Genomic DNA, 24,157 nt, shown 5'->3' on the forward strand with positions numbered 1-24,157 from the left:
CCTACTAAAACATCTAAATGATGAGGATAGACAGAACTTAGAAGAGGAAGTAGAACAAATAGGACCATATCAAGAAGGAACAGTGAGACCAATTAAGATACTACTAAAATCACAAGCAGCAACATAAGAAATACTATATAGAAAAACAAAACTCAGAGAAACAGAAGATAGAGACACAACGAACTGGTGGCAGAAGCAAGGGAAAATGAATAATGAAAGGTCAGAGGAGGAGAAGAAGGCATTTTTTGGAGAATTCTAGGAGACAGGATAAGGAAATGGTATATAAAAGAGAAGGAAGAGAAAAAAAATGGAGAAAGTTTAACTAGAAATGATAAGAACAAGATTAAAAATGATGTATATGAACATAGATGGGGTTTTATCAAGTAAATTACAATTAAGAGATTACATAAAGAAAGAAGAACCAGATAGTGTATGCCTGGTGGAAACAAAGTTAAAATGAGGCAATAAAAATAGACATAGATAAAAGGTATAATATATGGAGGAGAGACAGAGTAGGTAAAAGAGGAGGAGTCATGATGATGTTAAGGAAAGAGATGGTGGTAAATCAAGTGGAGTTTGGGGAAGGAAAATCAGAAATACTGTATTTTAAGATACATATTAATAAAAAGGAATTAACAATTTTTGGAACATATTTGCCACCAAAAACAAATTCATGGACTAACCAAGAATATAAAGACATGATAAATGACACAATAAGGAGTCTTAAGAGAATCATTAAAGAAAGGAGAAAAGTTATATTAGTTGGAGATTTCAACTGTAAGGAGGTGGACTGGGAAAATTATGAAAGTGGTATGGGGGAACACGCCTGGAGAGATAAATTCCTGAATCTAATGATAGATAATATGATGGTCCAACGAGTAAAGGAAAACACAATATTCAGAGGAAACGATGAGCTGACAAGATTGGACCTAGTTTTTACAAGGGGTATAGAAATGAACGATGATATAAGATATAAGTGCCCATTGGGAAAGAGTGACCATGTAATATTAGAAATGGATATAGAAGAGGGAAAGGAAGATAGAGACAAATCATACAAAGGAGACTGATTAGATTACAGAAAGGCTGATATTGAGAACCTCAAGAGCTATATTAAAAATGTAAACTGGGAGGAGATGGAAAACTCAGAGAAGGTGCAAGAGAAGTATAACTTATTTTTGGAAATATACAAAACAGGTGTCAGGGAATATGTCCCAAAATATAGACCTAAAGAAGAAAGAAAGAAAGATTGGTTTAATGCAAGGTGTGCTAGGGCAAAGTAGAAAAGAGATGGAGCATGGAAAAGGTGGAGGAGAAACAGAAATTCAGAAAATAAGAAAAACTTCAGAACAGCAACAAATGAATATGCTAAGGTGAGAAAGAAAGAAGAAAGGAACTATGAAAAGGACATTGTCGAAAAATGTAAGGAACAACCAAAATTGTTCTACAGATTCATAAATGGAAAAATAAAGCAAAAAGAAAAAATAGAAAGGTTAAAAGGAGAGAACAGGATAGTGGAAGACCCAAAAAGTATGGCAGAACTGTTAAATAGTAAATTTCAGGAGGTTTTTACTAAGGAATCCAAATTAGAAAGTGCACAGGGTAATAGAGAGACCATCTATATGAAAGAGATTAAAGTAACCAAGCTTGAAATAAAAGAGTTGATGACGGAATTAGATGAAGAGAAGGCAATGGGACCGGATGAAGTCTCAGGCAGAATATTAAAAGAATGTAGAGAAGAACTAGCAAGTCCTATATACAACATTATAAAATGCTCAATAGAAAATGGAACAGTACCAGTAGAATGGAAAAGAGCTGAGGTGGTTCCCATATATAAAAGCGGAAGGAAGGAAGAACCTTTAAATTACAGACCGATATCACTAACTAGTGTAATATGCAAGATGTGTGAAAGAGTAATAAAGAAACAATGGATTAAGTTCCTTGAAGACAGCAAATTATTATCAAATAGCCAATTTGGTTTTAGAAAAGGTCGGTCTTTTGTAAAAAATTTATTGAGTTTCTACTCTAGAATAGTTGATAAAGTACAAGAGAGAGAGAGGGATGGATTGACTGTATTTATTTAGATTTAAAAAAGGCGTTTGATAAAGTGCCACACGAAAGATTAATATGGAAGTTGGAGGAAAAGATTGGCTTAAAAGGAAGCACATTGAGATGGATGGAAAATTACTTGAGGGGGAGAGAAATAAGTCCAAGTGGAGAGCAGTAGACAGCGGAGTGCCACAGGGATCAGTATTGGCGCCAATACTTTTTCTCATATATATAAACGACATGCCAGAGGGAGTGAACAGCTACATAAATCTGTTTGCGGACGATGTGAAACTGTGCAGAGTTATAAAGCAAAAAAAGGATTGTGAAATACTGCAGGAAAACCTAAATAAGGTCTAGAAATGGAGTAAAAAATGTGAGATGAAATTCAATGTGGTATAGTGGAACCATACGTGCTTTGGGGTCCGAGGGGTCTCCAAGCGCACGGGTTCGAATCCTGTCTACGGTCCAAGTGTAGGTTGGGCTTCCTCACTCGGGGCAACAGTTTCCTAGCGGGTGGGTTTTGAGATAGGAGGTACCACAAAAAAGTATCTCCTTTAGCCCAGAAATTCCCGTGAAAAGCCTACATGGTATAAAAAAAAAAAAAGCTATGTCATGGAAATGAGAAAGAGTGAAAGACGACCCGTGGGAATCTATAAGATGGGAGATGGAGTAGAACTAGAAAAAGTAAAAAAGGAAAAGGACTTGGGAGTGACGATGGAAGAAAACAATCAACCGGTAAGCCATACTGATAGAATTTTTAGAGAGACATAAGGGCTAAGGAATACTGGATTAGCATTTCACTATATGGACAAAGAAATGATGAAGAAATTGATAAGTACTAGAATAAGACCCAGATTGGAATATGCAGGAGTGGTGTGGACCCCCCATAAAAAGAAACACATAAAGAAATTGGAGAGACTACAAAAAATGGCTACAAGACTCCTTCCAGAATTTAAAGGGATGACATATGAGAAGAGACTAAAAGCTATTGATCTACCAACCCTAGAACAGAGAAGAGAGAGAGGGAATCTGATAAAAGTGTATAAATTGATTAACGGAATGGATCAAATGGATAATGAGAAACTAATCCTGAGAGAAGAATATGACATTAGAAGCACAAGATCACATAGTAAGAAATTGAGGAAGGGAAGATGTCTGAGAGATGTTAAAAAATATAGTTTCCCGCAAAGATGTGTTGAGACTTGGAACAGTTTGAGTGAGGAAATGGTGTCTGCAACGAGTGTGAATAGTTTTAAAGAGAAATTGGATAAGTGTAGATATGGAGACGGGGCCACACGAGCATAAAGCCCAGGCCTTGTAAAATTACAACTAGGTAAATACACACACACACACACACACACAAGGTGGATCAAGTGAAAGAAGGTATGGGAAAGGCAGAAGTGCTAAAGATCAGAGCAGAAACTAATGAAGGAAAAAAGAGGCACTACATAGTGGTGTACGTACCACCTAAGACAAATGCATGGTCAGTACAGGAATATGAAGAAATGATAAGTGATACAGGAACATGTCTGGAAGAAATGTTGGGTGGCTGTGACCAAACTATAATGATGGGAGATTTTAATTGTAAAGAGGTGTGTTGGGAGGACTGGTCAATGGAAGGATCAGAGACAACATGGGGAAATACACTATTGACACTGGCAATGGAAAATGTGTTAACTCAGTGGGTCAAAGAAGATACTAGGTTTGGAGGAGAGGGAGCATCGTCAAGACTGGACTTGGTCTTTAGTACAGAGCCAATGGTCATTGAGGAGATGAGGGTGGAGTGCCCTTTAGCAAAGAGTGATCATGCAATTTTGGAGTTCAAGGTGATAGATGAAGAGAAATCTAGAAGAAATGAAGAATATAAAGTGGGAAGATGGAATTATGCCAAGACAGATTTTGGAAACCTAAAGAAATTCTTTCAAGAGACAAATTGGATGAAATTCAAGAGTGCTAAGGAGCAAATGAAAAGTGGAAGGAATTTATAAAAATATACAAAGAAGGTGAGAAAAATTTGTACCAATAAGACAACATAGAGAAGTTGGAAAGCAGGACTGGTTTAACGATAGATGTGAAAAGGCTAGAACAAGAAAAGAGGATGCATGGAAGAGGTGGAGAAGGAAAAGACGGATTAAGCAGTGGGAAAGTTACAAAAGAGCAAGAAATGAATATGTGTTGATTAGAAGAGAAGAAAGAAAGAAACAAGAAAAGGATATAATTGATAAATGTAAAGACCAACCAAGGCTTTTTTACAGACATGTGAACAACAACATCAAAAATAGAGAAAGTATTGAAAGTTTAGAAGTAAATGGAGTATGCAGTGAGGATCCCAAGGAAATGGCAGAGGCTATGAATGGATGCTTTGGAAGGTATTCACAAAGGAGACTGCTTTTGACAAACCACTGGTAATGGAACAGAAAGGGATTATGAAGGAGTTTCAAGTAACTGTGGAGGAGATCAAGAATATGATGGGGAGTTTAGAAGTGAGAAAAGCTGTGGGACCTGATGGGGTATCAGGATGGATTTTAAGAGAATGCAGGGAGCAACTGGCAGAAAAAGTTTGTGAAGTAATTGATGCCTCATTAAGGGACTGGAAAAGAGCTAACATTGTCCCAATTTATAAATCAGGTAACAAGAGAGACCCATTGAACTATAGACCAGTGTCACTTACAAGTGTGGTAGCTAAGATGTGTGAGAGGGTGGTGAAGAATAGATGGACAGACTTCTTGGAGAAAAATGACATACTTTGTGAGTGTCAATTTGGTTTTAGAAAAGGGCGTTCATGCACGACAAACCTGATATGTTACTATTCGAGGGTGATAGATGTAATACAGGAAAGAGATGGTTGGGCTGATGGAATATATCTGGATTTAAAAAAGGCCTTTGATAAGGTACCACACCGGAGACTGATCTGGAAACTTGAAATGGTAGGAGGAGTGCATGGCAGTTTACTAAAATGGATGGAAGACTTTTGGTAGGAAGAGAAATGAGAACAATAATTAAGGACAGACCATCAGAATGGGGCTTGGTGGAGAGTGGAGTTCCACAGGGATCAGTGTTGGCACCAGTAATGTTCGCGGTCTACATAAATGACATGGTGGATGGGGTGTCCAGTTATGTGAGCCTATTTGCAGACGATGCAAAATTGTTAAGAAAAGTGAGATGTGACAAAGATTGCGAACTACTCCAGGAAGACTTGGACAGAATATGGAAATGGAGCTGTACATGGCAAATGGAGTTCAACACGACAAAATGCAAGAAATTAGAGTTTGGCAAGAGTGAAAGAAGAATCAGGAGTATGTACAAGATAGGAAATGAAGACATAAAAACCAGTCATGAAGAAAAAGACCTTGGGGTGACAATTACCAACGACCTATCGCCAGAGAGACATATAAACAAAATAATTGAGAAGTATTGAACTTATTGAGGAACATAAGAGTGGCGTTTGTATATTTAGATGAAGAAATGATGAAGAAAATAATTACTGCAATGATAAGACCAAGGCTTGAATATGCAACAATACAGTGGGCTCCGAACTTAAAGAAACACATAAGGAAACTAGAGAAAGTACAGAGGGCTGCAACAAAATGGTGCCTGACTTAAGAGATTTGACTTATGAAGACAGACTGAACAGAATGCAACTTCCGACCCTGGAAAACAGAAGAGAAAGGGAGACCTGATAGCAATATACAGAGTGATGATTGGCATGGAAAAAATGGATAGGGAAGATCTGTGTATGTGGAATGAAAGAATGTCGAGAGGGCATGGGAAAAACTAAAATGGCCACTTATAGGAGAGATGTGAAAAATATAGCTTCCTCATAGAAGGGTGGAAGCATGGAATAATTTAGACGTGGAAGTGGTCAACACAAGGAATATTCATGATTTTAAGAAAAGCTGGACATTAGTAGATATGGAGACGGGACACACGAGCATAGCTCTTTTCCGTATGTTACAATTAGGTAAATACAATTAGGTAAACACACACACACACACACACACACACACACACACACACACACACACACACACACACACACACACGTACCACCTAAGACAAATGCATGGTCAGTACAGGAATATGAAGAAATGATAAGAGATACAGGAACATGTCTGGAAGAAATGTTGGGTGGCTGTGAACGAACTATAATGATGGGAGATTTTAATTGTAAAGAGGTGTGTTGGGAGGACTGGTCAATGGAAGGATCAGAGACAACATGAGGAAATACACTATTGACACTGGCAATGGAAAATGTGTTAACTCAGTGGGTCAAAGAAGATACTAGGTTTGGAGGAGAGGGAGCATCGTCAAGACTGGACTTGGTCTTTAGTACAGAGCCAATGGTCATTGAGGAGATGAGGGTGGAGTGCCCTTTAGCAAAGAGTGATCATGCAGTTTTGGAGTTCAAGGTGATAGATGAAGAGAAATCTAGAAGAAATGAAGAATATAAAGTGGGAAGATGGAATTATGCCAAGACAGATTTTGGAAACCTAAAGAAATTCTTTCAAGAGACAAATTGGATGAAATTCAAGAGTGCTAAGGAGCAAATGAAAAGTGGAAGGAATTTATAAAATATACAAAGAAGGTGAGAAAAATTTGTACCAATAAGACAACATAGAGAAGTTGGAAAGCAGGACTGGTTTAACGATAGATGTGAAAAGGCTAGAACAAGAAAAGAGGATGCATGGAAGAGGTGGAGAAGGAAAAGATGGATTAAGCAGTGGGAAAGTTACAAAAGAGCAAGAAATGAATATGTGTTGATTAGAAGAGAAGAAAGAAAGAAACAAGAAAAGGATATAATTGATAAATGTAAAGACCAACCAAGGCTTTTTACAGACATGTGAACAACAACATCAAAAATAGAGAAAGTATTGAAAGTTTAGAAGTAAATGGAGTATGCAGTGAGGATCCCAGGGAAATGGCAGAGGCTATGAATGGATGCTTTCGGAAGGTATTCACAAAGGAGACTGCTTTTGACAAACCACTGGTAATGGAACAGAAAGGGATTATGAAGGAGTTTCAAGTAACTGTGGAGGAGATCAAGAATATGATGGGGAGTTTAGAAGTGAGAAAAGCTGTGGGACCTGATGGGGTATCAGGATGGATTTTAAGAGAATGCAGGGAGCAACTGGCAGAAAAAGTTTGTGAAGTAATTGATGCCTCATTAAGGGACTGGAAAAGAGCTAACATTGTCCCAATTTATAAATCAGGTAACAAGAGAGACCCATTGAACTATAGACCAGTGTCACTTACAAGTGTGGTAGCTAAGATGTGTGAGAGGGTGGTGAAGAATAGATGGACAGACTTCTTGGAGAAAAATGACATACTTTGTGAGTGTCAATTTGGTTTTAGAAAAGGGCGTTCATGCACGACAAACCTGATATGTTACTATTCGAGGGTGATAGATGTAATATAGGAAAGAGATGGTTGGGCTGATGGAATATATCTGGATTTAAAAAAGGCCTTTGATAAGGTACCACAATGGAGACTGATCTGGAAACTTGAAATGGTTGGAGGAGTGCATGGCAGTTTACTTAAATGGATGGAAGACTTTTTGGTAGGAAGAGAAATGAGAACAATAATTAAGGACAGACCATCAGAATGGGGCTTGGTGGAGAGTGGAGTTCCACAGGGATCAGTGTTGGCACCAGTAATGTTCGCGGTCTACATAAATGACATGGTGGATGGGGTGTCCAGTTATGTGAGCCTATTTGCAGACGATGCAAAATTGTTAAGAAAAGTGAGATGTGACAAAGATTGCGAACTACTCCAGGAAGACTTGGACAGAATATGGAAATGGAGCTGTACATGGCAAATGGAGTTCAACACGACAAAATGCAAGAAAATAGAGTTTGGCAAGAGTGAAAGAAGAATCAGGAGTATGTACAAGATAGGAAATGAAGACATAAAACCAGTCATGAAGAAAAAGACCTTGGGGTGACAATTACCAATGACCTATCGCCAGAGAGACATATAAACAAAATAATTGGAGAAGTATTGAACTTATTGAGGAACATAAGAGTGGCGTTCAGTATATTTAGATGAAGAAATGATGAAGAAAATAATTACTGCAATGATAAGACCGAGGCTTGAATATGCAACAATACAGTGGGCTCGAACTTAAAGAAACACATAAGGAAACTAGAGAAAGTACAGAGGGCTGCAACAAAAATGGTGCCTGACTTAAGAGATTTGACTTATGAAGACAGACTGAAAAGAATGCAACTTCCGACCCTGGAAAACAGAAGAGAAAGGGGAGACCTGATAGCAATATACAGAGTGATGATTGGCATGGAAAAATGGATAGGGAAGATCTGTGTATGTGGAATGAAAGAATGTCGAGAGGGCATGGGAAAAAACTAAAAATGGCCACTTATAGGAGAGATGTGAAAAAATATAGCTTCCCTCATAGAAGGGTGGAAACATGGAATAGTTTAGACGTGGAAGTGGTCAACGCAAGGAATATTCATGATTTTAAGAAAAAGCTGGACATTAATAGATATGGAGACGGGACAACACGAGCATAGCTCTTTTCCCGTATGTTACAATTAGGTAAATACAATTAGGTAAATACACACACACACACACACACACACACACACACCGGGTACCTCTAAGTTAGTGTCCTGTTGATGTCCTACTTTCGCATAGTGTTGAAAGTGAGGGATATGGAGAGTGGTCCCTGAGATGAGAGTGTGGGTGGTGATTGTTTTGGCTGTAATCAGCTGACGATAACAAACATGGCGGCTACTCCTAGACAACCCAAAGATTTTGAAGGTTTCGTAACTACTCCAAGAGGACTGGAGAAATTAGATATGGATGCAAGAATCCAGGCACTGGAAAGTAAGTTCCTAAACATTTTGTCCATAGAAGAAAAACTGGATAGAGTTATAGCAGAGAATGATTCGTTAAAAAAAAGAGATCTATTTTGTTAATGATAGCGAATAAAGAGCTATTGAAGGAAAAAGTAGAGATGGAGAAAGAAAACCAACAACTAAGGAAACAATGTGAAGAGATGAAGGCTAAACTCCTAGAAATGGAGATGAAAATATCCGAAGGGGACTTGAGGAAGGAGGAATGCCTTAATCTAATTGATGCTAGGATGAAAGAAGTGAACCATGAACATCAGGAGGTACAAAGGTCCTTTAGGGAGATAGTGAAAAAGCAGGAAGAGGAAAATAAAATGATTATGCAGAGTGAAATGGTAAAGGCACTAAAGGGAAATGAGTATGTGGTGAGAGATATTGCTGAAAAGAAAAAATATGTGATCATAACAGGATTCAGGGAGGAAACTAACAGAAACTGGCAGGATAGGAGGAATAAGGAAAATGACAGGACTAAGTCTTTACTGAATAAGATCTCTGCAGAAGAAGAGGACCTATATGTTGAGGTAGAAGAAAGTGTGAGATTGGGAGCTTTTGAGGAAGGCAAGAATAGACCATTAAAATTGAAATTAAAGTCTCAGGTGGCAGCTGAGGTCTTGTTGAGGAGGGCCTGGAAACTTAAGGACTCGGAGGAAACCAAAACAATTTACATAAGAAGAAATATGTCACAGGATGAGCAAATGAAAATGAAAGAGCTTGTAACTGAAGTGAAAGAGAGGAACGACGAAAGGACAGAGGAGGAAAAGACCAAGATTTTTTGGAGGATGAGAAATGGGAAGCTAAAGAAGTGGTGGATAAAACAGGCGGAATAGACATTACGTACATGGAAGAAAGAGACTAGGAATGGAATACAAGTGACTTACATGAATATAGATGGATTTCTGTCTAAGAGGCTAGAATGTATGGATTACCTAAGAAATAACGAACCGGACATAATGTGTGTAGTGGAAACAAAGCTAAGGCCCCGAAATAAAGCTAGACTGGTTTGTTGTAAAACACTACAAAGTATGGAGAAATGATAGAAAAAAATAAAGGAGGTGGTGGTATAATGGTTCTTACTAAGGAAGATCTGATAGTGAAGGAGGTGAACTATAGTAAGAGAAATGAGGAAGTGATAAGTATGCTTATAACAGATGGCAAGAGGGACATTAATATTATAACAGTATACATACCACCCAGAACCAATGCTTGGGAATATGAACAGTACCAAATGGTGATGAGAAATACTCTAGACAGAATGAAGCAAGAACTCATCAGAAAGGATAGAGTGATGATAGTCGGAGACTTTAATTGTAAAGAAATAGTGTGGGAAGACTACAAAGTGGTGAACGGTGGTGAGTGGGCAGAGGAATTGTTAAAGGTAGCAACAAATAACTTGATGACACAGTGGGTGAGATCACCAACAAGGTGCAGGGGACAAGATGTTGCAGCAAGGTTGGATTTGGTATTTACCAGGGCATCTCTAAAAGAGGAAATTGAACATAAATGTCCCTTGGAGAGAAGCGATCATGATGTCCTAAGCTTTGAGCTGGATACGGAATTAAGCACGAATAAGATTGTGGAACAGGGAGGAAAAATTAAATTATATTAGGGCAAATTATAACCATATAAGGGAGTTCTTTAATGAAATTGACTGGTCTGTGGTATACCAGGAAAGGGATATGCAATTGAAATACGATAAATTTATGGATTTGTATAACTCTGCTGTGAAAAGTTTGTGCCATATTACAGAAAGAGGACTTTAAATAATAAACAGTGGTTTAATAGAAATTGTGAAGAAGCAAAAAAGAACAAAGAAAAGGCATGGAAGAAACTTAAGAAAACAGTGATGTATTATCAAGAGAAGTCTACAAAACAGCAAGGAATAGATATGTTGAAGTAAGGAGAACAGCACAGAAGGAATATGAACAGAGGTGGTGGAAAACTGTGATAGTGACCCAAAAATGTTTTACAAATTCATAAATGGAAAACTAAATATAAAGGAGGCAATAGTAAAGGTAAAAATGGGAAGAAGTATATGAGGATGCTGGAGATATAGCTGAAATTTTGAACGACAACTTTTGCAAAGTGTTTACAAAGGAGGAGCATTTTATGAGAGGAAGGCCTACGGAAATAAAGCAAATGCAGGACATCATGGTTACTAAGGAAGATGTAAGGAAAATTATAAGCAATCTGGATATTAATAAATCAATGGGGCCTGATGGCATATCTGGGAGGTTGCTAAATGAATGTAAGGATCAATTGTTGAACCCGTATTTGATATTGTGGAAACCTCCATACGAACAGGATTAGTCCCGAAAGAGTGGAAAAGAGCTGACATTGTGCCTATATATAAGAATGGTAGTAGAATGGAACCGCTAAATTATAGACCAGTATCGTTGACTAGTATATTGTGCAAGGTATGTGAAGAAGTAATTAAAGCTAAGTGGAGTGAGTATCTAGAAAGTGAAAACATTCTGAGTGAAAGACAGTTTGGTTTCAGAAAAGGAAGATCGTGCGTATCCAATTTATTATGTTTTTATTCAAGAGTGACTGACATACTACAACATAGAGAGGGATGGGTGGATGCTATCTACCTGGACTTGAGAAAGGCCTTTGATAAAGTACCACACAATAGACTGATGTGGAAACTAAAGAAGATTGGAGGAGTAAATGATAAACTAGCAAAATGGATGGAAAATTACTTAGTGGGAAGAGAAATGAGAACAGTGGTGAAAGGAAGGAAGTCCGACTGGAAGAAGGTAACCAGTGGAGTTCCACAAGGGTCAGTGCTTGGTCCCATCATGTTTTTGATTTATGTTAATGATATGCCAGTAGGAATTGACAGTTACATGAACATGTTTACAGACGATACTAAAATTATGAGGAGAGTAAAGAATGTGGAAGATTGTAACAAGTTACAGGAAGATCTTGATAAAATGTATGAGTGGAGTAAGGAGTTGCAGATGGAATTTAATATAGACAAGACCCATGTTATGAAAATGGGAAGAAGTAGATACGGACCAAACTTGGATTACAGGCTGGGTGATGAGAAAATTAAAGAGACCAATGAGGAAAAAGACTTAGGAGTAACCGTGCAAAACACTTTGTCACCGGAGAAACACATTAACAAGATTTTTTTGAAAACATATAACATGCTTCAAAATATTGGCCTTGTGTTCCACTACCTAGATGAAGGAATGATGAAGATATTATGTACCTTAATAAGACCCCAGTTAGAATATGCAGCTTGTGTCTGGGCACCGCATATGAAGAAAAATGTGAAGAAGGTAGAAAGGGTACAGAGGCTGGCAACAAGGATGGTACCAGGACTCAGGGAGTTAGACTATGAGGAAAGACTGAGGAAGCTGGGGCTGACCACATTAGAAGAGAGAAGAACAAGAGGAGACATGATAACTATGTATAAATTGGTGAACAAGATTGACATACTGGACAGAGAGTTGATAAAGGTGACCACAAGTAATCATCTCCGAGGACATGGAAAAAGCTAATAAAAGACATCTGTCTAAATGACGTGAGAAAATACAGTTTCCCGCATTGTAGCATTGATAAGTGGAATAAACTGAGCAGTGATGTCGTTGATGCGGTGTGTGTCAATCAGATGAAAGAGAGATATGACAGGAATGGACAAGGAGACAGGACACAGAGAGCTTAGCTCGGGCCCTGTAATACACAAATAGGTAAAAACAAATAGGAAAATATACACACACAGATGAATCATACAAAGGAGACCGATTAAATTACAGAAAGGCTGATGTTGAGAATCTCAAGAACTATTTTAAAAACGTAAACTGGGAGGAGATGGAAAACTCATTAACGGTTCCAGAGAAATATAACTTATTTTTTGGAAATATACAAAACTGGGGTCAGGGAATATGTTCCAAAATATAGACCTAAAGAAGAAGGAAAGAAAGATTGGTTTAATGCAAGATGTGCTAGGGCAAAGGAGAAACGAGATGGAGCATGGAAAAGGTGGAGAAGAAACAGAAATACAGAAAATAAGGAAAACTTCAAAACAGCAAGAAATGAATATGCTAAGGTGAGAAAGGAAAAAGAAAAGAACTATGAAAAGGACATTGTCGAAAAATGTAAGGAACAACCAAAATTGTTCTACAGATTCATAAATGGAAAAATAAGACAAAAAGAAAGAATAGAAAGGTTAAAAGGAGAAAACAGAATGGTGGAAGACCCAAAAAGTATGGCAGAACTGTTAAATAGTAAATTTCATGAGGTCTTTACTAAGGAATCCAAATTTGAAAGACCACAGGGTAATAGAGACTGTCTATATGAAAGAGATTAAAGTAACCAAGCTTGAAATAAAAAAGTTGATGACGGAATTGGATGAGGAAAAGGCAATGGGACCGGATGAAGTCTCAGGCAGAATACTGAAAGAATGTAGGGAAGAACTAGCAAGTCCAATATACAACATCATAAAATGTTCAATAGAAAATGGAACAGTGCCAGTGGAGTGGAAAAGAGCTGAGGTGGTTCCCATATATAAGAGCGGAAGAGAGGAAGAACCTTTAAATTACAGACCGGTATCACTAACTAGTGTAATATGCAAGATGTGTGAAAAAGTAATAAAAAAGCAATGGATTGAGTTTCTTGAAGGCAACAAAATATTATCAAATAGCCAATTTGGTTTTAGGAAAGGTCGGTTATGTGTGACAAATTTATTGAGTTTCTACGCTAGAATAGTTGATAAAGTACAAGAGAGAGAGGGATGGGTTGACTGTATTTATTTAGATCTAAAAAAGGCTTTTAATAAAGTGCCACATGAAAGATTACTATGGAAGTTAGAGAAGGGTGGCTTAAAAGGAAGCACATTGAGATGGATGAAGAATTACTTAAGGTGGTAATTCGATGACTCGATATCAATATCGGTTTTTTGGCTCTCCCATTGCTATTTTTTCACCGAATTCAATAATATTTATACACAAGGTGTACGTTTATGGTGTACGTCTTCAGTGTTAATTTGGTACACAAATGTGGCGTAGTTTTTTTGCAATAAATATTTTTTCGGCGATAAGAAAATAATTCAAAATACCATTATAAAATCAAAACTAATAACAGTGTGGCAATTTCCTCTTAACCACACATAATATACATAACAACAAGTAAATGTTAGCATCGGCATACACATAACCTATGTTATAACAATTTCATTACAGAAATTGTTACCTTTTTTTCATCAAAATTTGAGTTTATAAGCCTGTTGTAAATTTATTTGAGTGAGTTCATGCATTATCATGCTGGCATTTGTTAAGATGAGGTTGTTGATCATTTTGCTGCAAAAAGTTTTGAAATTGACCAATTACTGAAAAAAGTTATTCAACAGTATATGCTGAAAACTGAAAGTTGAGAAAAGCATTTTCTGTGAACATCTTCAAAAAACATAATGTTCCTCATGAAAGGTTTCCTAGCAGGTGGGCTTTAAGATAGGAGGTACCCTAAAAGTATCCTTTTTGATAAATTGTGAAAAGACATGGTAAAAAAAAAAATAAATCACTCAAATATGTACCAAACTCAGATATACTTACATAATCCCTTGACAACTGCTTGGAGGCTGGTGGTGGCTGTTTAGATAGTTTCAGGCCATGTTACATCATGGTACAGTGGATGTCACAATTTGGGAAAACACGTGTAAAATACGATCAACAGGTAGGCTGCAGATGGCACTTAAGGCTGTATCGATTGGTACTGAGGAGTAGCCTCTTTCATCACTGCCTGATACTAAACTATGTACATCACGCAAAAATAAATAAAACAGCTCAAAAAATAATAAATACAAGCAAAACAAAGACTAGAAGAAAAAGGGGTATGCACTTGGTATTGAAAGGCCGGTTTAAAAGATTACCAGGTAAGAGTGCGTTATGTGCCTGGAACTTGGATGGCTTTCTAGAGATGAAAAGTACCAAGTTTCCAATTTTTCAATGACCAAATTAAGAAATTTTAAGGGGAGAGAAATAAGGACGATAGTTAAAGATATGAAGTCAAGTGGAGAACAGTAGACAGAGTGCCACAGGGTCAGTATTGGCACCAATACTTGTTCTTGTATATATAAATGACATGCCAGAGGAGTGAACAGCTACATAAATCTGTTTGGACGATGCGAAACTGTGCAGAGTCATTAAACAAAAGAGGATTGTGAAATACTACAGGAAGACTTAAACAAGATCTGGAAATGGAGCAAAAAATGGGAGATGGAATTCAATGTGGACAAAAGCCATGTCATGGAAATGGGAAAAAGTGAAAGACGACCAGTGGGAATCTATAAGATGGGAGATGGAGTGGAACTAGAAAAAGTAAATAAGGAAAAGGACTTGGGAGTGACAATGGAAGAAAATAATCAACCGGTAAGCCATATTGATAGAATTTTCAGAGAGACGTATAATTTGCTAAGGAATATTGGAGTAGCATTTCACTATATGGACAAGGAAATGATGAACAAATTGATAAGTACTAAAATAAGACCTAGATTGGAATATGCAGGAGTTGTGTGGACTCCCAAAAGAAACACATAAGAAAATTAGAGACTACAAAAATGGCTACAAGAATGGTTCCAGAATTTAAAGGGATGGCATATGAGGAGAGACTAAAGGCAATGGATCTACCAACCTTGGAGCAGAGAGAGAGAGAGGATCTGATACAAGTTTATAAATTGATTAACGGAATGGATGAAGTGGATAATGAGAAACTGATCCTGAGAGAAGAATATGACTTTAGAAGCACAAGATCGCATAGTAAGAAACTAAGGAAGGGACGATGTCTGAGAGATGTTAAAAAATTTAGTTTTCCGCAAAGATGTGTTGAGACTTGGAACAGTTTGAGTGAGGAAGTGGTGTCAGCAAAGAGTGTACATAGTCTTAAAGAAAAATTGGATAAGGGTAGATATGGAGACGGGACCACACGAGCATGAAGCCCAGGCCCTGTAAAACTACAACTAGGTAAATACATACACACACATACACACACACAGGATAAGGAAATGGTATATAAACGAGATGGAAGAGAAAAAAGTGGAACAAGTTTAACTAAAAATTATAAAGGCAAAAGACTAAATAAAAATGATGTATACGAAAATAGTTTAACTAGAATTAAGAGATTACATAAAGAAAGAAAATCCAGATATTGTATGCCTGGCTGAAACAAAACTAAATAAGGCAATCAAAATAGACTTGGATAATAGGTATAATGTATGGAGAAGAGACAGAGTGGGTAAAGGAGGAGGAGGAGTCATGATTATGTTAAGGAAGGAGATAGTGATAAACGAAATGGAATGTGGGGAAGGAAAAGCAGAAGTGTTGTATATTAAGATGCATATTAATAAAAAAGAGTTAACAATGATTGTAACATATGTGCCACCAAAAACAAATTCATGGACCAATCAAGAATATAAAGATATGATAGATGAAACAATAAGGAGTCTAACGAGAATCATTAAAGAAAGGAGAAAAGTGATATTAGTAGGAGATTTCAACTGTAAAGAAGTGGACTGGGAAAATTATGAAAGTGGTATGGGGTAAGAAGCCTGGGGAGAAAGATTCTTGAACCTAATGATAAACAATATGATGGACCAGAGAGTAAAGGAATGCACAAGATTCAGAGGAAACGACGAGCCGGCGAGATTGGACCTAGTTTTTACAAGGGGTATACAAATGAATGATGATATAAGATATGAGTGCCCATTGGGAAAGAGTGACCATGCAATATTAGAAATAGATATAGAAGAGGGAAAGGAAGATAGAGACGATTCATACAAAGGAGACTGATTAAATTACAGAAAGGCTGATATTGAGAATCTCAAGAACTATTTTAAAAATGTAGACTGGGAGGAGATGGAAAACTCAGAGACAATGCAAAACAAATATAACTTATTTTTGGAAATATACAAAACAGGAGTCAGGGAATATGTCCCGAAATATAGACCTAAAGAAAAAGGAAAGAAAGATTGGTTTAATGCAAGGTGTGCTAGGGCAAAGGAGAAAAGAGATGGAGCATGGAAAAGGTGGAGGAGAAATAGAAATCCAGCAAATAAGGAAAACTTCAAAGCAGCGAGAAATGAATAGTTTAAGGTGAGTAAGGAAGAGGAAAAGAACTTGAAAAGACATTGTCGAAAAATGTAAGGAGCAACCAAAATTGTTCTATAGATTCATAAATGGAAAAATTAGGCAAAAGAAACAATAGAAAGGTTAAAAGGAGAGAACAGGATGGTGGAAGACCCAAAAGTATGGCAGAACTATTAAATAGAAATTTCCAGGAGGTCTTTACTAAGGAATCCAAATTTGAGAGGCCACAGAGTAATAGAGAGACAATCTATATGTAAGAGATTAAAGTAACCAAGCTTGAAATAAAAGAGTTAATGAAGGAACTGGATGAAGAGAAGGCAATGGGACCAGATGAAGTCTCAGGCAGAATACTGAAAGAATGTAGGGAAGAACTAGCAAGTCCTATATACATCATAAAATGCTCAATAGAAAATGGAACAGTCCTAGTAGAATGGAAAAGAGCTGAGGTGGTTCCCATATATAAGAGCGGAAGGAAGGAAGAACCTTTAAATTACAGACTGGTATCACTAACTAGTGTAATATGCAAGATGTGTGAAAGAATAATAAAGAAACAATGGATCGAATTCCTTGAAGACAACAAATTAATATCAAATAGCCAATTTGCTTTTAGAAAAAGACGGTCTTGTGTAACTAATTTATTGAGTTTCTATTCTAGAATAGTTGATAGAGTACAAGAGAGAGAGGGATGGGTTGACTGTATATATTTGGATTTAGAAAAGGCATTTGACAAAGTGCCACATGCAAGATTACTATGGAAGTTAGAGGAGAAGAGTGGCTTAAAAGGAAGCACATTGAGATTGATAGAAAGTTATTTGAGGGGGAGAGAAATAAGGACGGTAGTTAAAGATATGAAGTCCAAGTGGAGAGCAATAGAAAGCAGAGTAAAACAGGGGTCAGTATTGGCACCAATACTTTTCCTCATTTATATTAACGACATGCCAGAAGGAGTGAACAGCTACATAAATCTGTTTGCGGACGATACGAAACTGTGCAGAGTTATAAAGCAAAAGGAGGATTGTGAAATACTGCAAGAAGACCTAAATAAGATTTGGGAATGGAGTAAGAAGTGGAAAATAGAATTCAATGTGAACAAAAGCCATGTCATGGAAATGAGAAAGAGTGAAAGACAACCTGTGGGAATGTATAAGATGGGAGATGGAGTAGAACTGGAGAAAGTCAAAAAGGAAAAGGACTTAGGAGTGACGATGGAAGAAAACAATCAACCAGTAAGCCATATTGATAGAATTTTTAGAGAAACATATAATTTGCTAAGGAATATTGGAGTAGCATTTCACTACATGGACAAAGAAATTATGAAGAAATTGATAAGTACTATAATAAGACCGAGATTGGAATATGCAGGAGTAGTGTGGACCCCTCATAAAAAGAAACACATAAGGAAATTGGAGGCTACAAAAATAGCTACAAGAATGGTTCCAGAATTTGAAGGATGACATATGAGGAGAGACTAAAGGCTATGGATCTACCAACCCTGGAACAAAGAAGGAGAGAGGAGACCTGATACAAGTTTATAAATTGATCAACAGAATGGACCAAGTGGATAATGAGAAACTGATCCTGAGAGAAGAATATGACATCCAAGCACAAGATCGCATAGTAAAAGCTGAGAAAGGAAGATGTCTGAGAGATATTAAAAAATATAGTTTCCCGCAGAGATGTATTGAGACGTGGAACAGTTTAAATGAAGAAGTAGTGTCTGCAACGAGTATGCATACTTTTAAAGTAAGATTGGATAAGTGTAGATATGGAGACGGGGCCACACGAGCATAAAGCCCAGGTCCTGTAAAACTACAACTAGGTAAATACAACTAGGTAAATACATATGAAGAACAACTGAAGGAAATGGGACTACTAAACTTACAAGATAGAAGAGAATGCGGGAACCTAATAACAATGTATAAGATAGTAAATGATATTGAAAAGATAGACAAAGAAGACCTGGTGCTGTTGACAAAAGAAGATGGAAGGACAAAAGGACATGAAAAGAAGATCAGGATGAGGCAGTGTGTGAAGGATATTGGAAAATACAGTTTTCCACACAGAACAGTGGAAAAATGGAATCCATTGTATAATGGAATTGTCACAGCACATAGTGTGCATAACTGTAAAGAAAAACTTGATAAATGGAGATATGGAGACAGGGCACTATGAGCCCTGCTCGAACCCTGTACAATACAACAAGGTTAATACACACACACACAAGGGAAAGTTCCACTAGAATGGAAGAGAGCCAACGTAATACCGATATTTGAAGGGGGAAAGGCAACTGAGCCACTAAACTACAGATCAGTGTTACTTACAAGTGTCGTAGGGAAGTTGTGTGAAATAATTATCAAAGAAAAATGGGTTTAATTTGTAGAAGAGGAGCAAATCATATCGAACAGACAATTTGGGTTCAGGACAGGGCGGTCATGTGTATTGAACTTATTAAGCTTCAACTAGAGAGTTATTGCACGACTTGATAACAGAAATGGATGAGTAGACACAGTATACTTGGACATTAAAAAGGCTTTGATAAAGTCCCTCATGGAAGACTACTTTGGAAACTAAAGAACATAGGAGGACTGCGAGGAAACTTGCTCGAATGGACAAGAGATTATTTGAAGGATAGGGAAAAGAGAACTGTGATCAGAGATGCATACTCATCTTGGGGTAAAGTAACTAGCAGAGTGCCACAAGGGTCAGTGTTAGCCCCCATTATGTTTCAAGTTTATGTAAACAACATTCACATTGGGATAAACAGTTATATAAATTTATTCGCTGATGATGCAAAGTTGCTAAGAGTTATCAAAACCAGAGAGGACCGTATGCTGTTGCAGGAAGATTTAAACAAGATTTATGAGTGGAGCAGGAAGTGGAAATTGGAGTTTAATGTCAAGAAATGTCACATAATGGAACTAGGAAAGAGTAAGAGGAGACCAGTATGGAACTATTTGATGGCAGAGGAACAAATAATGAAGACTAAAGAGGAAAAAGATCTTGGAGTGATCATACAAGAAAATCTGAGCCCTGATAAACACATATGGAAGACATTTGGACTATTTTATAAAATGTTGACTAATATAAGAGTGGCATTTCATTACATGGATAAAGATATGATGAAAAAAATCATCACAATTATGATACGCCCAAGGCTGGAATATGCAGCAGTGGTATGGTCTCCGAGCTCTAAAATGGATTTATGAAAATTGGAAAGGATACAGAAGATTGCTATAAATATGGTGCCGGAATTAAAGGATCTCACATATGAAGAACGATTGAAGGAAATGAGACCGTCAACCTTACAAGATAGAAGAGAACGCGGGGACCTAATAATGTATAAGATAGTAAATGATATTGAAGAGATAGACAAAGAGGACCTGGTGCTGTTGATGGAAGATGGAAAGACAAGAGGACATGAAAAGAAGATCAGATTGAGGCATCATGTGAAAGATATTGGAAAATACAGTTTTCCACACAGAATGGTGGAAATATGGAATGCATTGGATAATGGAATTGTTACAGCACATAGTGTGCATAACTTTAAAGAAAAACTAGATAAATGGATATATTGAGACAGGACACTATGAGCCCTGCTTGAACCCTGTATAATACAATTAGGTAAATACAACTAGGTAAATGCAAGGAAACCAGAGCCCCCTCCAATCATACAATACTTTTGTCCAATGGAGAGAAGTGATCATGTGACATTGGAGATGCAAATTCAGGAGGAAGATGAGATAAGGTACAGAGATGACTATAAAGAAGAGAGATTGAATTATGCAAGAGCAGATTTTGAAAAATTAAGGATTTATTTTGCTGATATTGAGTGTAGCAATATTATGTACAGAAAGACAGTACAAGGGAAATATGACGTATTCTTATAGAAATACAATGAAGGAGTAAAAAAGTTTCTATCTGTTTATAGAGTTCAGAAAAAAAATACATGCTTGATACAATGCCAGATGCATACAAGCTAAAAAGGCAAAAGATAAAGCATGGAAGAAACTCATAAAGCAGGGAAATGACTATAACAGACGATAGTACAAAGATGCCAGAAATGAATATATTAGAGTAAGGAGAGAGGAAGAAAGAAACTTTGAGAAAGATGTAGTGGATAAAAGCTAAGATGAACCCAAACTTTTCTACAAGTTTATAAATGGCAAAATATAGACTAAGGAAACAATTGAAAAAATAATTAAAGGTGGGAAGACATACCAAACAGAGAAGGAAATGTGTGAAATAATGAATGACGGCTTCAAAACGGTATTCACTGCAGGTGATTTCACAGAACCTAAAAGGACATGGGATTGCCAAGGATTACAGGAGATCCCAGTGCACAAAGAGGATATTGAAAGATTATTGGATAAGTTGGAAGTCAGAAAAGCAAAGGGGCCAGATGGTGTATCAGGCTGGGTGTTAAAAGAATGTAAAGAGCAACTACTAGATCCAATTTGGGGAATAATTACAAGTCTGATAAATGAAGGGTAAGTTCCACTAGAATGGAAGGGAGCCAACGTAATACCAATATTTAAAGGAGGAAAGGCAACTGAACCACTAAACTACAGACCAGTCTTACAAGTGTCTTGGGGAAGTTATGTGAAATAATTATCAAAGAAAAATGGGTTAAATTTCTAGAAGAGGAGCAAGTCATATCGAACAGACAATTTGGGTTCAGGACAGGGCAGTCATGTGTATCAAACTTATTAAGCTTCTACTCGAGAGTTATTGCAGGACTTGAAAACAGAGATGGATGGGTAGACACCGTATACCTGGATATTAAAAAGGCTTTTGATAAAGTCCCTCATGGAAGACTACTTTGGAAACTAGAGAACATAGGAGGACTGCGAGGAACTTTGCTCGAGGTTATATGGATAAAATGGAGAAGAGCTATGCAGAGAGTGTGGCAGGGGAAATACTTAGATACTGGAATGGAATATATAAGAGGCATGATAATAAAATATATAGAATATGGAATGCTGAAAGGAAAAGAGAGTATGATAGAGAATATAATGTTGTAATAAGATATATAGCACAAAAACACAGAATAAAAATAGAAGCAAGGCTGGTGGAAGGTACAGAAAAGGAGGATTTTGAAGCATATGGTATGATGAGAGAACAGTCATGGAAATGGCTGTGAAAATTACTGGAGGAATGACAAACATAAACAGAAAAGTTATGAATGAGGCGAGAGTAATCATTATCATAAAAAAAGTAAAAAAAAAATGAGACAGCAGGTCCAGATAAAACAAAGCCAGTTTTATAAATAATTTGCAAAAAAGTGAGGTACTGTATTAATGGTAATGTTGGTAAAAAGGCCTAAATAAAATAATAGACACAAGAGTGATACCAAGAAAGTGGAAAGAATCTTGAACAGTGAATTGTCAGTCTGTAATTTTCGTTAAATGTAGTGGATATAACCAGAAACGTAGTTGGCAAGTGACAATGCTACTCAACAATACAGTATTACAATAACAAAAGCAATGCTTGCCACAGCTGCAGCCAGCCGCCACCTTCACTATCAAAGTATTTTCAGAGATTTTGTTTATAGTATTTTATTGATTTTGCAATGCACATTACTCTGTTTAATGCTCTCCCTGCCAAAAAAATCCCAATTTCTCACTGGTCCCCAAAGATCATTGGGAATGAGAGGTGGGCATAAGTTGTAGGTAGCTGAAAAAAAGTCAACTTGAAAAATATTAATTTCCAATGGAATTGTCATAGCCTATTATACCATCAATCAATGGGCATAAGTTGTAGGGTGATGAAAAAGGTCAATTTGATAAATATTAGTTTGCAATGGAAATGGCATGGCCTAATACACCATCAATTAAGGGTCATCAATCTGGGTATATTTTTGGGCATAAAAAGATTGGTTGCACGACACTCGAGTTGGTATGCCACTTGGCTTGGTGTGCCACTTGGCTTGGTGTGCGCTTGACTTGTCCAGGTACCTTAACATGAAAGTGCATTTTACTCTATGTCTTATGTTTATTTGCTTTCTTAGTTTTTATCTCATATGTATTCAATTTGTAGGCAAATGAGTTATCATGGCAATGTTTGCAGTAGTAGTATTGTAAATTATTTAATATTTTGCAGATACCAGAATTTAGATGTTCTAATTACAAGTGATTTACTATATATATATATATATATATATATATATATATATATATATATATATATATATATATATATATATATATATATATATATATATATATATATATAATGGGTGGAGGTCACTCTTAAAAGTATGTAACTTACTTATTACAAGGTATCACATTTTATTTCATTATGGGAATCAAAATACAGAGGGAGGATTTCTAGTCTCTTTGCTCTGCCTCTTGTTACTCTTCCTTTACAATGTGGGAATGCAACAACATCTTTTATACCTGGCCACAGAATGTAATCATCGGATTTCCCAAGCCTTGAAAAATCTACATAGTATATGTATGGATAAATACTTTGAATTGGGAAGTGGATATCGAGATCAAGAATGGTGTTGAGGAATTCCTAAGTAATTATTGTTGCAGTTTTTAGAAATAGCAATTCTTACATTAGATTATTATGACGCATAACTTTGGCAGTATTCTCATCACCCTTGTTGTATTGTTATTGTTTTGTGTTGCTAAATGTTAGTCTTTGTTTACCCCTAGAAAATAAGTAAATGCAATATAGCTATTGATGGAGTTTATAAGTCTACACAACGATGGTAAGTGGTATGGCCTTTTTATGTGGGAAGAAGAGGAAGAAAAAAAAAGGGGATTTATTTCATGATTAAAATGCAGTTTGACTACACACTTTGGTAAGCACATGTGTAGTCTTAACATATGGTTTTTCTTAGTTTGGAAGCACAGAAAATGGATTGTTATTATTATCATTAAATAGTATTGCATATTATTGCAAACATCATACAAAGATTTACTAGATAATTGATCTAATGGTGACCATCATATTTGAATGAACTTAACAAAATTGCTTAATTCTGCAGGCAGCAGAAGGTTTTACCAATCTGCATGGTATTGACTATTCCCAGAAAGCAGTAGAGCTAGCACAAAGTATTGCTGCTCAAAAGGAGATGAACATAACATATAAGGTAAGTTTTCACTGTGCTTCCTTATTTCTTATCTTTGAACTTCATTAAATAGAAATTTG

The 24,157-nt window shown here is 36.7% G+C and overlaps 1 protein-coding gene across 1 annotated transcript in view; it reads left to right on the top strand.

Moving 5' to 3' along the window:
- Positions 1–24,157, top strand: part of LOC123500126 (EEF1A lysine methyltransferase 2-like) — a 122,556-nt gene that overhangs the window by 97,755 nt on the left and 644 nt on the right. Inside the window, exon 3 of the mRNA XM_045248795.1 lies at positions 23,994–24,098. Coding sequence (XP_045104730.1) covers positions 23,994–24,098 — 105 coding nt within the window. The remainder of the gene's footprint in view (positions 1–23,993; positions 24,099–24,157) is intronic.

Source organism: Portunus trituberculatus, chromosome 50 (assembly GCF_017591435.1).
Source record: "Portunus trituberculatus isolate SZX2019 chromosome 50, ASM1759143v1, whole genome shotgun sequence".
Taxonomy (NCBI): Eukaryota; Metazoa; Arthropoda; class Malacostraca; order Decapoda; family Portunidae; genus Portunus; species Portunus trituberculatus.